The 18240-nt window shown below is 35.6% G+C and overlaps 1 protein-coding gene across 7 annotated transcripts in view; it reads right to left on the bottom strand.

Moving 5' to 3' along the window:
• The window catches only part of JMJD1C (jumonji domain containing 1C), a 314961-nt gene that overhangs the window by 19952 nt on the left and 276769 nt on the right, over positions 1-18240 (bottom strand). For all 7 annotated transcript variants that reach the window (XM_068547462.1, XM_068547463.1, XM_068547464.1 and 4 more), the window contains 9 exons: positions 17169-17341; positions 14694-16903; positions 9532-9733; positions 6161-6375; positions 5079-5231; positions 2785-2874; positions 1721-1848; positions 1318-1531; positions 592-806 (listed from right to left, as the gene is read on the bottom strand). In XM_068547462.1, the coding sequence (XP_068403563.1) occupies positions 592-806; positions 1318-1531; positions 1721-1848; positions 2785-2874; positions 5079-5231; positions 6161-6375; positions 9532-9733; positions 14694-16903; positions 17169-17341 (3600 nt within the window). The remainder of the gene's footprint in view (positions 1-591; positions 807-1317; positions 1532-1720; positions 1849-2784; positions 2875-5078; positions 5232-6160; positions 6376-9531; positions 9734-14693; positions 16904-17168; positions 17342-18240) is intronic.

Genomic DNA, 18240 nt, shown 5'->3' with positions numbered 1-18240 from the left:
GATCTCTAGTCCCTACACTGTTCCTGACAGTGGGAAGCAGAAGTTGGGTGCTCTCCATGTGAGAAACCGCTGGATCTGCAGAAACTAGAAGTGTGGTCTTCCTACCTTTTATATTGTTTTAGGATTCGGGCAGAGGGAACAAATAGGTAGACTCTCCCAAATACTTTTAAAAGCCACTAAAAATTTGTGTCTACCTATGCAATTTTTCTGTTTTTATTTTTTTTAATATTTTGGTGAATAATTAAAGCAAAAATTGATGTCTAAATATTTTAAGTAACAAAACATTCACATCCATGTCATTTCCTGCCCCCCCCCTCCCCTCCCCCAACTAGATACATGGTTTTCAAATTCTGAAGGAGTTTGTTAGGGCTCTTTTGGAATCAAAATGCCCCTCCCGCAACCCTTTTCACCTGGGAAAAGAACAAAATCTCTGGCTTTTAAGTTATGAGAATTATAATGCAAATAGGAACATGCTTAGTAATTTGGTATATTTGATTTCATGTGCATCTATTTATTGTGTAGTTCACAGCCAAGACCCCAAATCTAAATTTAAGGCCCATATGAAATCCAAAAATCTGGCATCTCACTCACAGGGGTTCCCATTGAATAAACTGGTGCAAAGGCAATGCCAGCATCTGTAGAACCCACACGTAGCTTGCCAGCTGTTGTGGTCAGCAAATCTCGTAATGTTGAGCCTTGTTCATTATTCTGGGACACAGGAGGTGATGTTCTGCTATTGGGAGAATCAGGGTTGTCTTGTTCTCTCTCTTCTTTAATTTGCTTTTCAAGGGCAAATTCTTTGTTTTCTGAAATAAAACATTTTACAAAATTCAAATAAAATTAAACATGCTGCTAAAGTACAGACAAAGCTGGCATCCTACATTTTATAGTGAGAGATGAAAACTGTAGCACTAGTCATTTATTCACCTGAACACACACCAGAGGATGGGTTAGATCCTTCAGGAGTCAAATAGTTTGAATATGAAAAGGCCTTCCTCAGTGTTTTAGACATGTAGGTGAGTTTGTACCTGTCACAAAGGAAAAATGCTATAGCTAAGACCGGGAGAAGGTGTGCGTAAGTTACAAATCTATCGCCCTGGTGGCTTTATTGATATGCTCATCTACAGATGATTCTGTAACTAACTTTGATAAGATCACAGGAAGTCGAGTTCCTAGTAAGAAAAGACAAATGTTAAAACCTAAGCCACAATGAGAGCAAAAGACAAAAGTAAATTGTTCTAAGTGAACAGTAGTACGTTAATGTATAATACTACACTGTCGATTACAATTCTCTATTAGATAATAAATTAGGTTTACCTTTTTTTTCCTCTCTGGCCTTTTGCTCTGCAAGATCTGCTAACCAGTGCAGTGGTGACTGGGATTCTGGAGGAGTTAACTTGCTGTCTGTGCTTACATCACTCTCTGGGCTGCTGTTGCCATTACTCTCTGGCTTCTGAGGGGTATTTTGCTGCTGAGACTCAGGCATGCACAGAGAAATTTTATTACTGTGACTAAGAACATTCTGTAAAACCTACAAAGGTAGAACAGTTGAATTTTTAAAATACTATTTCTTCAATTATTCAGAGTTAAAAATAGAGGTTACATTTATACAGTAACACAGGAAACGTAATTTATAAAACACAAGTCCTAAACTGGATTTCAAATATCAAAGCTGATTAATTTAACCATGAATTTTATTTGAACAGAGATTTTTACTCACTTGAGACACACCATTCATAGCAGAAAAATTTCCAACTTGTATATTCTGTTTGTTAGTACAATGACAATGGGATTTAATACCATATTTTTCTCTAAGAGTGTGCATCGCATCTAGAAGATCTGTCAAAACTACAAAATATAATGGTTAATAAAAAGATCATCACTAGTTGTTAAGATTATAATAATTTTTTGTTTTTCTTGTGGAGGTTTTCTGTGCCTTTTCAACTTTTCTTCCATTTTTTCCTTCATCCTTTCCATCTATTTCAGGTTTGATCATTCAACCAAATTCATGTTCTCTATTCTCTTCTTTTACCTCTATAATCAAAAATCATTATGCTCAAAAAAACAAAAAAAAAGTAGAATAACCTGTAATAAATACATCTAATATGCCTTTTCATTACACTCTGGTCTCCCCGCCCCATGAACCCCCTTTTTCTGGCTGCGTGGTGTGGCTAGTGGGGTCTTAGTTCCCCGACTAGGGGTCAAACCTGTGCCCCCTGCAGTGGAAGCGTGGAGCCCTAACCACTGGACTGCCAGAGAATTCCCAGTTTTCCCCTTCTAAAATGGTTCCTCTTAGGCTTTCTTCATCACTGGGTCTGGGCTTATCCTGCTAACTTAATTACACAGAGGATTCTAAGAACAGAGCAAGAACGATTCAAGATTACATAAACCTTACCACTTCTTTCTACTACTATGACATACTTCTAAGTAATCTGGAACAACAAAGACCTGTTACAGTGGTTAAGAATCCGCCCGCCAGTGCAGGGGACACGGGTTTGAGCTCTGGCCCGGGAAGAGCCCACATGTCGCGGAACAACCAAGCCCGAGCGCCACAACTACTGAGCCTGCACTCTAGAGCCCGTGAGCCACAACCACTGAGCCCGAGGGCCACAAGTACTGAAGCCTGTGCGCCTAGAGCCCGTGCTGCGCAACAAGAGAAGCCACCGCAATGAGAAGCCTGTGCACTGTAACCAAGAGTAGCCCCCACTCGCCACAGCTAGAGAAAGAGGGCGCACAGCAACGAAGACCCAATGCAGCCAAAAAAAAATGTATATTTATACTTACCAGAACCAGGTATAATTTGGGTTGGCATTAAATGTTTGTGATCATGAGGCTGTCCCTTCACACACTTCATCCAAGCATACAGTTCTTTATCTGTAAGATAGTAACATACGTACTTTTATATTAGTCATGGTTTTAGAATTATAAAATTGATGGCTTACATATAAAGAGTTTAGCAATTATGTAAAACGTCAATGGTAGGCTTCATATGTTTGCTTCTTAAAAAAAAAAAACAGTTCCACTATTCTGAGAATTTTATAAAAACATGATACAAAACAGATACAATGTTACTAGCCTTTTCTAAAATGACCATTCTTTAGTCTCATTAATGTATTAGTCACCTCAATCTTCCCTGTAGCTAATTTTTTACTCTTAGCTATTTGTGCCAAACAGGGCTTTTTCCTGATCTTAGCACATTAGACTCATAAGTTTGAGGCTACTCCCAACTCATTTTTTTCTAATGGGTCAAAGACACGAACTGTCACAAGACATGTGAAAAGCCTCAACTTGATAAGACAGTATTTAATTGGTATTACTGCAATAAGGCTCCATACCTGGAAAAGTCAATGTATTAAGGCATAGCATGAGGCATATCATACAAAGGAAAAATATTCAATACCTTCATCTCAAGGACATCTTCTTCTATAAATTTAATGATATAGATAACTAATTATCTATGACGTGGCTGTAAGAGCTTCAGTAAGTATCAAAAAGCTCATTAAATTCAGCATAAAAAAATCTAGAACTATTTCATGAAAAGTTTCAGAGGAAATAAAATTCAAATCTAGCCTAAAACTGGTTTTCTTTAAAAGCGCTCTGACTTTCCCTACAAAACCTACATAGTAACTCGTAAATGTTCTCCAACTAGTTATATTTTAAACACTAGGTTTAGTTACCACTATATAAAGCTATAACTTATGTCAATGTAAGCTTATTACAATATTTATCAGTGAAATAAGAATATATATATATATATAAAAAACACAGAATACAACTCAAGGCATATAGGTTATACGTAATATGGTGACTGACAGACTATACTTTAAAAATTAATAGTACTATGATAACCGACAGCAACACAACTATTAGGTTTTATTATGCATACCCTATCTTGTTTAAAAAAGAAGTCATGCTTATATATGCATACAATATAACAAAATATAATACATTAAAATTAATTTCTTTTTAATTTGGCAAAGGGAAAATGAAAGTAACATGGAACCAGTTAAAAATGAATGAAGTTTTGTAACACTGCAGCTAGGTTCTTCTATCAACCAAAAATAGCCAAATAGATTTTTAGGGTTTTGAAGATATTTAACTGCCTAAAATGCATTCCTTATTATGGTTTTACATTTTACTCATGTACCTTTTGCATATCACAGAAACAACTAGCTGTAGTAATCCTATCAGTGGAAAAGATACTGATGGCTAAATCATGGTTCACCTATCTGACATACTACTTTGAAAAAGAGCTGCCTGGAATGAAAATGACATTCACTGTTTTTAGATACTGAATAAATAGTCTATCACTAAACATGATTTTACTTCTAATACTTCCACAGTTTGAATCCTCTCATTAAGACTTTACCCACAAAACCTTCAGGTTACCAGTATTTAAGTAGCTACTTCCTTAACTGCCTTGGATGAACTTTTTCTAAAACACTTGTACCATGACAAAAGGTACAATTAGTTACTTTCTTTTTAAACTATTATCTTCCAAATGTATTAACATGCAGAACACTGTTTTGTGCCATTTTACTTCTCTAGAAATTAGAAATAATCATTTCAAAGGCTGTTTTCATATATAATAAAGACTTCTTCATTTTCTAACTAGGGGATAAATGGTGCTAGTGGTAGCATATTCTTGAACATTTGGATTTAAACTTTATGGACCAATTTTTAGAAAAATCAATTCACCCTAGTAAGTATGCAATTGTGACTTATGTGCTTGACTGTATAATTAACAGGTTCTATAAGACACTTCAGGCTGTGACACAGTGGAATCTGAAAGCAGCAAAGCCTAACCTAAATCTGGGCTGCATTAATCTGATTGAAATGAGAGAGTGGATCTACTAATCAGGCTAAAAAGATGTAGATGCAGTTTTATTGTAGAAAATCTGGCTATTTTAATAAACTGTGGTTAACTCCTCCTTTTTTAAACATAAGCTTCATAAAACTTCCTTAATGTAATATATTCATAATTAAGGGAGGTAGGGAAAAAACTCATCTAATTCATCAAATTTTCTAGATGAGTGGTCCTAAAAAAAAATTTCAATTTATATGAAGTTATAACTAACCTCTAGAACTTTTCCTTTCCTTTGCCTTGTAACAATCTAAGCAGACCACAAATCCACATTTTTGACAAACCCAATGAATGTTAAACAATGTTGCTTCACACGCATCACACATCTCCCGGACTCCTCTCACTGCTCTTTTCCAGGCAATTTTGGCTGAAATACAGGGAAATAAAAATTTAAAGGCAAACATGCTCTTTTCCATACAATTTTCACTGATATGCACAAAAACAAAAATTTAAAGGCGAACCAAAAACTTTGAAGGATTTGTTAATTAACAATCAATAGCAGATTTCTTGATGTAACTAGTAATTCTCTTCAGAAGACTTACATCTAATGGAGGGTTTCTCAATCCTGGCGCCCTTGATATTTGGATGAATAATTCTCTTTTGTGGGCGGCTACCCTGCGCAGTGGCATCTGGGGTTCCACCTATAGATGCTAATTCTCTGTACCCCCAACACCTTTCAGTTATGCAACCAAAAATGTCTTGAGTGATTGCAAAATGTCCCCTGGGGGACGAACTACTGACTTAAGGGATGGGAAGGAAAAGAAGCTAACATTTTGAGCACCTAGTATGTTAGGTGCTTTACTTAGTAAATATAACATAACTACTTTAAAAACAAACCTATGATGTAGTTATCATTCCCATTTCATACAATTAAACAAGGAATAAAGTTGAGATACAAATGTTAAGTCTATCTAACTCCAAAGACTGATGAATCACATGAGATAAAAAGCTTAAATAATTGGGATGGATTATGTCTTTATATGGCAAATGCGTAAGTTTCCCAATTTCACATCCAAAGTGTCTTTATCGTGCTCAGTTATGTCATAATGGCAGAAATACCAAAATGCTATTGTAATTTCACAAATTGCTAATCCATTCAATTCAACCTCAGCTGGAAAATATGTTACCTTAATTACATATAGGTACATTTGCACATAATAGTGTCATTATCAAAATTAAAAGTAAACAAGCCTAGGTAAGATTAAGGACGTCTCCCACAGATAAAACATATTCCAAAGAGAAATTCTTAAAACAAAATGTGTATAGTTGCATGGTCTAAGTATTTAACTTCCTTACCATCCTTTTTCACCCAGGACAAAGCTGTTTTTTCAGATGTTACTAACTGACAGAACTTATCACCTATTATATCCAAGATGTATTTTGAAGTTTCTATGTCTACTTCATCATCTTCATAATTTTCATGTGTCCATAGACTCATAGCTTCATCATCATATTGGTCAGGAGAAGAGAAGCCATCTATTCTAACCACTCCATTTTTACTAAAAGACAATCTGAAACATTAAAACATAAAAGCATTAGATAACAAGACAGAAGTCCAGGTTTTAAAAGTTGTAAATGTATAATTAATTTATATTTTTATATTACATTATAAACATATAAATTTACAATTAAAAAACATGAAAATAGAGTGGTTCTTTATACATACAAACTTTATTAATAAAATTTAACCAACTTTTGACTCCCATAGTGCTACACAAATGGCAATGCAGTGGCACCAATTTTAGGTTATTTCAAGAAATAAGATTTTACCTATCACTTATACTTAACTATTTAACTCCAGTCAAATGAAAACTGTCCAAGTGTTTCATGAGGAAAAGAGTTAAAATGTTGGCCGAATGCTGCCTTGAGCAATGCAGTTATTTTATACATAATCTAAGCCAGCACCCTCTAAAGTTGAAAATACCGTAAATCACCTTAAGACTCACTGAGATTAAAAAAAAAAAAAAGCTAAATTAAAAAATACATTTTCTTGGGCTTCCCTGGTGGCGCAGTGGTTAAGAATCTGCACACCAATGCAGGAGACACTGGTTCAAGCCCTGGTCCAGGAAGATCCCACATGCCGCGGAGCAATGAACCCCGTGTGCCACAACTACTGAAGCCTGCGCGCCTAGAGCCTGTGCTCCGTGACAAGAGAAGCCACTGCAATGAGAAGCCCGCGCACCGCAACCAAGGGTAGCCCCCGCTCGCCGCAACTAGAGAAAGCCTGCGCGTAGCAACGAAGACCCAATGCAGCCAAAAATAAATAAAAAATTTTTAAAAACCCATTTTCTTCACTAATTAAAATGACACTTCATTAACGTGATTTGGAGGAACAAGATTGAAATTCTTAATAGTATATTAGGAACTCAATTACTGTGCTTACTTCCTTCTCTTAGCTTCTGATGTCCAATTTATGTAACCACTCAATTCAGAGAAGTTTAAGGTAAATGGAAGGCAAAATTGCCATTCTCCTACAGGCTGACGGTTATTTCTCAACTGTCTTTGAACTTACTCTCTTTACTCTCAAAGAGGGGATATGAGAAGTACATTACAAATCAGTCTGTATTTTTCAAATGGACAATACCAACAACATTCCTTTTACCACTTCTTCCTATACCTTTATTACCTTTCCCTCTTTTTCTTAAAAAAAAACCACTTTCTTCTTTCATGACAACCCATCATCTTATTTCAGCTTTGTGTTATGTCTACCTTTCCTTCCTTAAAACTTTTCCAAAGGTTTTCCTATCTCTTCAAACCTACTTTCCTTCTGATTCCTTTTCCACCTTTTCTGTACTTCCATGTGGACTACCTTCTATAACTGTTCTTTGAAGTTGTCTGTCCTTTGGGGATTGTTGGCTAGAAAAACCATGAAGTAAAGAAGAAATGTTCTGTTTCTGCCAATACATATTTTTGGGGTCTCTACTGGGCCACCAGCATAGTACATTTATTTGCCACAGCAAAGTGCCTCGTAACTTCTTAGGAAGAAGAAGATGATGATTAGGAAAATAATTGCAGGCAACATCATAGATGCATTCCATACATGCTTGGTACTATGCTAAGAACTCTGTGTACTTTATTCTCATTTCATTGTCATGAAATCTCTGTGAGGTAGGTAACACTATTATTCATATTATGCAGATGAGACAGGCTTAGCTGTAGTGCTACTACAGTTAATAAAGTCACACAGCAACTAAGGACAGAGCTGGAACCGAAATCCAGGAATGACTGATTCTAGAATCTGAGAAATTAACTAGTTTCTACTGGCTGGGTTACCCAGCTATTCTTTAAACTCTTATAAGTCTATAAATTTTTAGTATTAAAGTATTATTTAGTAATATTAATATTACAGTAGTATATAAATTAATAACAACTTTTTAAAAAAAATTATTTATTTTATTTATTTATTTTTGGCTGTGTTGGGCCTTCGTTGCTGCGCATGGGCTTTCTCTAGTTGTGGTGAGCGGGGGCTTCTCTTCGTTGTGGTGTGCGGGCTTCTCATTGCGGTGGCTTCTCTTGTTGTGGAGCACGGGCTCTACGTGCACAGGCTCAGTAGTTGTGGCTCGTGGCCTGTAGAGCGCAGGCTCAGTAGTTGTGGTGCACGGGCTTAGTTGCTCCCCGGCATGTGGGATCTTCCCGGACAAGGGCTCGAACCCGTGTCCCCTGCATTGGCAGGTGGATTCTTAACCACTGTGCCACCAGAGAAGCCCATAACAACTACTAAGTTGTTTTTATATTTACCACAAAACCTGTGAAATGTGACGTGCTACTAACAAATCCTTCTTGTCATTTTATAACTCATATTTTTATAGCTACAAATGTTTAACAAAACAAAAGTATGGGTATCTATACTCCAATAAAAATTAAAATAAAAACAAAATTTAAAAAACCCCAAAATGGGCTTCCCTGGTGGCACAGTGGTTAAGAATCCACCTGCCAATGCAGGGGACACGGGTTCGAACCCTGGTCCAGGAAGATCCCACATGCTGCGGAGCAACTAAGCCTGTGCGCCACAACTACTGAGCCTGTGCTCTAGAGCCCGCGAGCCACAACTACTTAAGCCCACACGCCTAGAGCCCGTGCTCCGCAACAAGAGAAGCCACCGCAATGAGAAGCCCACACACTGCAATGAAGAGTAACCCCTGCTCACCACAACTAGAGAAGGCCGGCACGCAGCAACAAAGACCCAATGTAGCCAAAAATAAATAAATAAAAACAAAACAAAACAAAACCCAAAGTATGGGTATCTGTAATGTAACATACTGACTTTAGTTTAATGCCTAGATTGTTTACCTAGATTTATAGACTTTTATTGTGGCTAATGCACAGATATAAATGTGACATTGTTTTGTTTTATATAAATTTTAAAAATACTTAAACTGCTGTTTCCTATAATTTAGAAAAAATACTAACATTTTCTCATTAAGGAATAATAAATCTCTCAGAAGAGAAAGGTCATATGAAAACAAGTAGCAGTGTGAATACGAATTTAGTCTAACGGTTAACTATTGTTAAATTTGGCACACAAAAAGTTTAGTGTCTTTTTATAATGCTTCAGAAACACAGAGGCTCAAAGCCTCATTCCCACCTCCAAAGAACCCTCAGAACGACAGTACAATTTCCAATATCCTATTACCATATTTTCCCCCAATTACCTATTTTCAACTTACCGTCTAAAGTAGTAAAATCTACAAAACACTGGTGAGTGAGTTGGTTCTTCTCCCTTCTTACTCCGAATAAGTCTACATTCTCGGCACTTTTGCAAATTAGGCCCTATCTCACAGCAGGAGTCATCCTGTAAAAAGGATTCCCCAGTTTGCTTCAGCTTCTTGACTTTACGCCAGTCTTTTAATACTGAACGAGGGATGCCAGCTGTAAAAGCAGTAGGAAAGTATTAGCAAGATTATAACTTTTTAGAAAGGTAAACTCCTTGAGATAATATTCAAATCAATTAAAGATCACTGAGAATAAAGGCAAAAAAAAAAAAGTTCAAGTCAATTATACAACTGTGATCATATATTATTAAGATTGTAGAAAAGAGATTATAGTTCAAGGTACTCATTAATAACTAAAAAGTCTATAGCAGCATTTCTATTTACTATTCTACTAACCAAATGAACTCTTAATGTCAGTATAATGGAAATGCAGACGTAAGTAAATTTTCCAGCTGACTGAAATCTTCACATACTCAATATTCATATTTGTATAGTAGCAAACATGATAATCATTCATTTTCTATGTAAATCTATAGATAAAAATGCAGCTCTTCTACACAGAAATTTGTTATATGTAGGAGGAGGCTCTTTTAAGATGCACAGGAAGGACCTAAAGACCAAAAGTTAATACTTCTAGAAACTACAGGCTAGTTTCAATATATTTATAGTGTTTTGAAATACTTAATCTGATTCTCCAAAGGTAAATGTGGATCAAGACAAATTTCAATTTTATCACACTATATTTGTGGGAAGAGGGGCTAAGATTTTTCTCCTAATATCTCTCCCTTATTATAATGCCCTCCATTTGGTATCAATATTTGATAGAAGCAGTATCTTTTAGAAAAATCAAAGGGTTTGAAGGATGTAAAAGAAAAAAGCCAATATTAACCTGCCTGTCTTTATTGATGGTATAAAGAAAAAAGGCATCAGAGAAGTCTAAAGAAAAACAAAACTCTAACGCACTATACAATTTAATACTTGTAGGAAAAAAATTAATTTATTTACTATACTCTGCATCATTGCTCCATCACGTTCATTAACTTGAACTTAACTGTTGTAATAACACGAGCTCAAGTAATCAGTCATCTATAGAGCAGCAAGAACTCAAAACATTATATTGTATTTAAGTTAAATGTAGCCTATTCAATTTTAAAAAATATATTCACTTAAAAGCACGTTGGGACAAGCAAGTGTTTGTTGACACCTATCAGTGTACTTATACTGCCCATATTTATGTAGCTATATGCCAGACCTGAGATTTACATAGTTTGTTATTTCTATCATGTTGAATGAATAAATTTTATTTCCTACCCTTTTGTTTACTAATCCTGCCCATTTTGCGGATCAGAGGCAGTTCAAGTGTTCTCCTGAGATTATATAATTCTTGCAGAAGATACAGCAGAACTCTTGTTCTGAGCTCTATCAACTTACCTGTTGTTAGCGTACGTAGTACAATTACAGCAAGATCACATACATCTTAACATAGGAAGTGCTGTGTTTAAATTCCAGGGTGGCCCATTTGAAATAGGCTCCAGTTAATAATAAGCACTTCTACGACTGCTGCCTGGTCCTTTTACAATTACATGTCCTCCCCTCTTCTGTCTCTAATTTAGGGCAAGGAGCCATTTGGCTTAATCCACTAGAGATACACGTATGTGGGCACACATACCACTTACGGAATAAAAATGTTTCCAGAAGGCTTGTGTAAAACGTTTGTTATTTCCTCCATTGTGTATAAGGCAGATTTCTCCTATGGACTGTATAAAAAATTCAGAGCTTCTTGAAGTCAGAATGAACAACAGTAGTACACTGCTGATAAATCTTGATTTGTTATATTACTTCCAATCATTTATTTACTTTTTTATTTATTACACTAGAATAAACTAAATGAAATCTTTCTATTTAGACTAGAAAATGACCATTAACCAATACGCTTTTGCATTCCAGACAATGGAACAGTTCAAAGAGTATGGATAACCATACTATTGTGAAAAATTTAAATAGTATTATAAAGAAAGAACCAGGCATTTCAAAGCAACTCTCAGTTCTGTGACATGAAATGGACACTTAGACCTTTTTTTTAAATGAATGAATAAATTATAAAGATACGAAGGTCCAGGTCATGTAGACTGTTTTTCATATTATATTTTTTGCTTCTAGACTAGGCCAAACATGACTATGCCTAACTCCTTTTATGAATTTTACTGTAATATTATTTGTACAATAAATAAAATAAAACTCCATTTTTCAATTCTATATATATAATTTATTGGTAACATCTAAAATCTAAAAGTTTGAGATTTAGACACTTAATCAACAAAAAATACCTAACTCAATGGATATTTCTTCTTCCTTTATACCAGAAGAACATTTTCAACCTTAGTTCTCTATCAGTAAATCCTCAAAGCAGCTGCTCTAGCAACAGAAAACTGAGGAAGAAAATAAGAGAAAAATACATGCTAACTTTTAATCTCTGATATGCCTTCACCTTAAAAATATTTTTTGAGATATAGAAATGAACTCTGCTAACAGTTAAACCACTCATTTTGTGTGTCACAGGACTTACATTTAAATCTGATGGGAAATTTCAGTACATAAAATGATGTAAAAAATTAGTCGCGGAAAAGCATCCAACTTTTAATTATCGGTAACAAAAGGCAACAGATATGAAGATTTTCTAAAACAGCAGATAAAGCAAATTCTATTGTACCTGGCTTTAGAATGTACTAAAAACTATGATATGCATATTTGTGTAATAATTATACATGTATAATAGTCTATGCAATAATATTACATTGTTTAAGTGCAGACTTAACTCTTTTCGATTGACTATGACTGATGACAACCCCAATGAACATTAAAAGGATAAAGATAATATTTAATCCATGAGGGAGATAATCCACTCAGGTTTAGAATTTATGAACTCCCAATTTAGAGAACTTTTCTAGATAGCCCAGAACAAAAGCAAGTCAACTCTGCCCATAATTAATAGATGGCATTTAATAGTCACTTAATATTACTTTGGACTTGGGAATAAATGGGACTTAAAATAGCCTGTCTGATGCTAAATGTTATTTACTATGTAGGGGAGATTTGACTAAGCATTACAACTTGGAGGGGAAGTGCTGATTCCAGTCTTTGTCTTAAAACTTACTTGGGAACATGTACATACACAGTATCAAAACGAAAACAGAATATGTACTTCATTAAGAGTTAATTTTATAAATTTAAGTTCTCAAGAATATTCTAAGTGTTAAAAGCTGGAAGAGTCCTATTTCTGTTCTCTGTAAGTTTAACTCCAGTATTTGAATACTTGACACCAAATGTTTTGTGAAACAAAAGAGAAACAATTATTGACCACACTAAGCTTCTTGAATTCACTGGGGAAGTAAGCAGAACACATGACAACACAGTATGCAATCCAACACTCAAATAAATGGCACGCATCCTGTATCCTTCGTTGCCAATCTCCCTCTCTTTCTTTCTTCTTACTATGTTTGCATTTCAGTCTGTCAGCCTGTCTCTAGTTGAGCTTGTTTTCCTTTGTTCTTTCACTTTCTGTCCTTTTCTACGATTCCATCCTCCTGTTTTTCTCTCCTTCACTTTGCCTCTGGTTTCCACACAGGCATGTGAGAAAAACCTCATTCAGTAAAAAGGCCCAAATAAGAGCCTTCAAGCATCCAAATGCTTGTTACAGTACTTCTTGAATGTCCACATTGTCACAGATATTTCATATATTGTATGTGGATGAATACATGGATATAGTGAAACTATTAACTGCTTTCTGCCTTGTGCAACATACCTAAAAAAAAATAAGCAAACTGAGAAAAACTACTTCTAGAGTAAAAACATACAGAAATACTTTATAGTGAATATTACTAGCAAGTATCACTTATTCTGCCCTGTCGTAGCCACAAATGAAATATAAATATTATCAGTTTTGAAACTTTTACTTACTATGGAAGTTCTTCTTGAATATAGAAATGAACAAACAAAATCACCAATCCCGTTTTTATTTAACTTTTACCCATTGTTAAGGACTGCTTGAATGAGTAGCATTATTAGTTAAATAGAAGGTAATTTCATTGTTTTCTTTTCTTTCTTTCTTTTTTTTTTTAAAGTTTTCAATTTTTCTCCAGATGACAAAGGGTGAGATATGGGCTACATCCACACTACTTCGAAGTAGTTCTCTTCTAAAAGTGGGACTTAAAGGAAGTTTTTGTGAATAGGAATTCTTTTTCAACTATTATCTTGTTACAGGTAAATACCTAATACAGGCATACCTTGGAGATAGTGTGGGTTCAGTTTCAGACCACCACCATAAAGTACACAAATTTTCTTGTTTCCCAGTGCACATAAAAGTTAGGTTTACACTATAATGCAGTCTATTAAGTGTGCAACAGCATTATGTCTAAAAAAACTATGCATGTACCTTAATTTAAAAATAGTTTATTGCTGAAAAAGGCTAACCAACATCTCGGCCTTCAGTGAGCTGTAATCTTTTTTCAATAGTAACATCAAAGGCCACTGATTACAGATCACCGAAACAAATATTATACAGTAACGATGGAAAAGTCTGAATTACCAAAATATGACAGAGACATGAAGTGAGCAAATGCTGTTGGAAAAATGGTGCCAACAGACTTTCCTGACACAGGGCTGCTGCAAACCTTCAATTTGTTTAAAAAAAAAAAAAAAAAAAAAAAGAAAGACAATATCTGGAAAGCACAATAAAACAAGGTATGCCTGTATTAGAAATCCACTTTTAGTGTATAGCTGTAACTGCCTTTTGACAATTTTTAGAAATGGTCAAAATTCTGAATAACTACTAAATTACACACTGGGTTTTTGCCAACCTGAGTGCTATGTAAAAACATATTTCTACAAGTCTCTTGAAAATGGAGAAATATTGATAGGTCTTCTCTCATTTCCTCTTACAGGGTACTTGTAGAAATGAAGAATGTAGAAATGAAGTCAATGAGCACATACATTACACCAGGGCATACAAATGAAGTCAAAGATGCCTTTAAGCTCTCTAATTTTTAGAGAACACCACCATTATTGCAAGAACTTACAGCCCATTTTACTTGAGATAAAAGAGTAATTAATTTACTTACCACTATTATTGTTGCTCTGCAACTTCAATTTACTTTTTTCTTTGGCACTCCTGCTGAGAACCCCATTGGGTTTTAAATCTTCTTCTGTTTCACCTTTTCTCTTCTGAAGATCATTTTGCTTCTTTTTGTAAGTTGGCTTAGGTTGCCTTTTAGTCCTTTGCTCTGATTTGCTTTCACTTTCGTCTGAATCTCCACTTTCAGAGCCAGATTCATAAGTTCGTTTGGCTTTTCTCCTATTGACTTTCTCATCTTTTACAAATTTATCAACTATGATCTTACTATCTACACTATTTTGTAGATCATTCGATGTAGAGGCTATTAAATTGACAGAACATGGCTTAATAATTTCTGATACAGAATTCCCTGAATTTTCCATTTTATTAGTATTTTTATCTTCTTCTGAATGTCTTGTAAGCCAGGCCTTTTTCAGTTTAGTATGGTAGTTTGGTTGACTTGTCTGGGATGCTTGCCCATTTCCTACAGAGTTTGCTTTGTTAATTGTACTACAGACTACAGTGCTATCCAAGAGAGGGGAGGCTGAAGATGTCTGATTTTTCACAGCATTAGGCTCAGTCTCACTGACATTACTACTTTTATACTGAGCTGCAGCCAGTGCTGCCTTGTGCTTTTTTAAATGGATAAAATCAGTTGTGCCTGAGAACCCAGAGCTGGATTGAACAGCACTTCCTGTCTTACTACTGGCTGGTGTAACTGGAGCTGTCGTGCTGACCCTGCATTCTTGTGTTTGAGCCACTGAATGACTGACACTTTTCGAAGAGGTACATTCTAAAGATTTAGAGGCCAAAATGGTATTTGATAAAGAGTAAATTATTTCTGAACCACCCCAGCTGGAAACACTGGTGGTAGTGGCAGCAGATGTGAATATATCCGTTTTGGTATTACACGTTGTATTTACAGCAGACATGACTGAACTGGGAACACTGCCCTGTGAGACAGCCTGAAAGTTTTTTTCGGATTTTATGTGAGCACTGTCTGAATTCACACTTGGCAGAATGATTCTTCCACTCTCTCCAGCTTCTGCTGATTTGAGGCAATCTGTTTGATTTGCCCCAATTGAAGATCTTTCACTAACTCGATCTTTGGAAGCTAACTGCATTGCTGGCATGCTATCAAGTTTTGTACTAGAAGGTGGACGTACAATGACAGATGCCATAGCAGCCTGTGACTTTCCGCTGCTTTTCTCCACATGCCATTCAGCTTTCTCTTTGCTGAGGTTATTATTAGATTTCCACATTTCCGTCAAACTCTGTTCAGAAGAACTCTTAAAATTTGCCTGAGTGTCTTTAGGCTCAGGAATCAGAGTTGGAGGCTTTTGTGATTCTTGAACCTTCCCACCAGCATTTACGGGCATCACCGGAGTTAATGTTGGAGGGGAAAGGCTACTATAGCTGCTTTCCTTTCTCTCCAGGCTATGATGGATTGGTGGGTGAAATACGGGTGCTCTATGTAAAGCAGGCATACTCCGGAGTGTATTTGTAGAAGAAACTGTCAAATGAGTAGGACTCCTACAATCATTTCTGAAAGTTGTTACTGAGTGAGAAGCAATTTGATGGGGAAGATGTTCTGGTACCTTGCCTACTAAGCCTTCACTTTCCGGTTGGTGTTTAATCAAAGGTGGAGGCTTTGAAAGAGATGATATAAACGAAGTCAGAGTCTGAGGGTTAGCTGCTGCTGCTCCAAGGGTATTACTCTGTTTTTCAGTGTAAATATTTGAAACCTCTTTGGATGGGTATGACCTTGGTGGTTCATTGACCACACTATTAGACAATGTAGTGAAATAGTTACTTTGAGGCAAACTCTGAGGCACTGAATGCTTCATCTTATAAAGATCTGATACTGAACATTCTACATCTTTGTCTTGTTTGATGACATGGCTTTTAGGGCTAGAAGATGACGGTGCTACTCTGGAATAATTCTCTCTGTCACCCTCAAGGCCCTTGATTTTAGTTGTAAAGGGAGCAACATCAATACTTTCTTGAAGAATTCGACGGTGTTCCTCCTTATATTTGTTTAATCTCTCTCCAGTCTCCTGGGGTGGTCTCTGTAATTGATTCAATACAGGATCCACAAAATGCCTATGCAAGTGACCATCTTTTCCCGTCTGTGACCTATTTAGATCCAGGTCATTTTTGGCTGATGTGGATGCAACAGAACGCAATGGTTCAATAAAAGCTTTCCTCTCCAATTCTCTGCAAAGAAAATACACGAGGGTTTCTGTAAACACTTTTTCTTGTATAATACAAATATAGCTTCTATGCGTTACTATTCTATCATAAAAGTGAAACACGACTTTGCATGTGCTATAATATTATTACGAAAATTAAAGGAATATAAAAACAGAAGAATAGTACTTATTATTATTCAGCCTAGTTTTAAGACATTTGCTAAAATTATCTATTTATAAACTGAATTAAGAAAAACTATAACACAAGTTTTAAGCATTGGTGAACTTACTCTTTATGATGATCTACTAAACATTTTGTCAGTGGTGGACTGGAATGTGCTGTAATTTTAAGAGGCCGATGAGGCTCTGCGCTAGAAGGTCTGACAGGAATGTGACTAAGTAATCCAATACCATCTGCTGAGGTCACAGGGGTCGGCTGATGTAACCAAGGACTGGGAGAATTCTATCAAAACAATTTTTAAAAATCATCCTTCAGTTACTAGAAAAAGCTAAACACAGTATCAGAGCAGGACTTTAATAGTAGTATATTTATGAAGTATGTGACATACTAATATAGCAGTATATTTATTAAGTATTTTATGAGAAATATCCAGACAAATAAGTAACTAACATAGTTATATGGATTTTTCCATATGATGAAAAAAATCAATCAGCATTAAAATAGTAATTTCCAGGGAATTCCCTGGCAGTCCAGTGGTTAGGACTCTGCACTTCCACTGCAGGGGGCATGGGTTTCATCCCTGGTTGGGGAACTAATATCCTGCATGCTGTGTGGTGTTGCCAAAAAAAAAAGTTATTTCCAGAAATTTATTTACCGATTGCAGATCTTGAAATCATTGCCTTTAACTTACAAATGATGTACAGAGAACCTAGCTTTTAAGATTTCCTAAGATTCTAACACCAAAAGACTATATGCTGCTAATAGAAAAAAACAGAAAACATGTTGCTAAAATACATTTCACCAGATTTCGTCAAGTTTATTTGCCAATTTTTCTTGTCAAAAATAATTTTTCCAATGTCATAATTTATTTAGATTTGGCAGAAAATTACATTTTCAAGACCCATTTGTACTCCATTTCACTATAAGCTATAGATGCTGTTGGACCATTAAACTTGGAGGTGTGGAGGTACAACATAATTAATTTTTTTAACATCAACATGCTGCCTTTCTCATAGTGAATATCTGGTGACATTGATCTCTATGTTGACACTTACAACTATCTAGTTACATGCTTAAGGACTGTTTCTATACTATGACTCACTGAAATTCTTCCAGAAAATGCTTTGTTGAGTTATACTGTGTTGAATCAGATATTGGGAAAATACAATCCTTTGGTTTTA

This window comes from Eschrichtius robustus, chromosome 7, assembly GCF_028021215.1.
Source record: "Eschrichtius robustus isolate mEscRob2 chromosome 7, mEscRob2.pri, whole genome shotgun sequence".
Classification (NCBI taxonomy): Eukaryota; Metazoa; Chordata; class Mammalia; order Artiodactyla; family Eschrichtiidae; genus Eschrichtius; species Eschrichtius robustus.
This window is presented reverse-complemented; position numbering and strand designations above follow the sequence as displayed.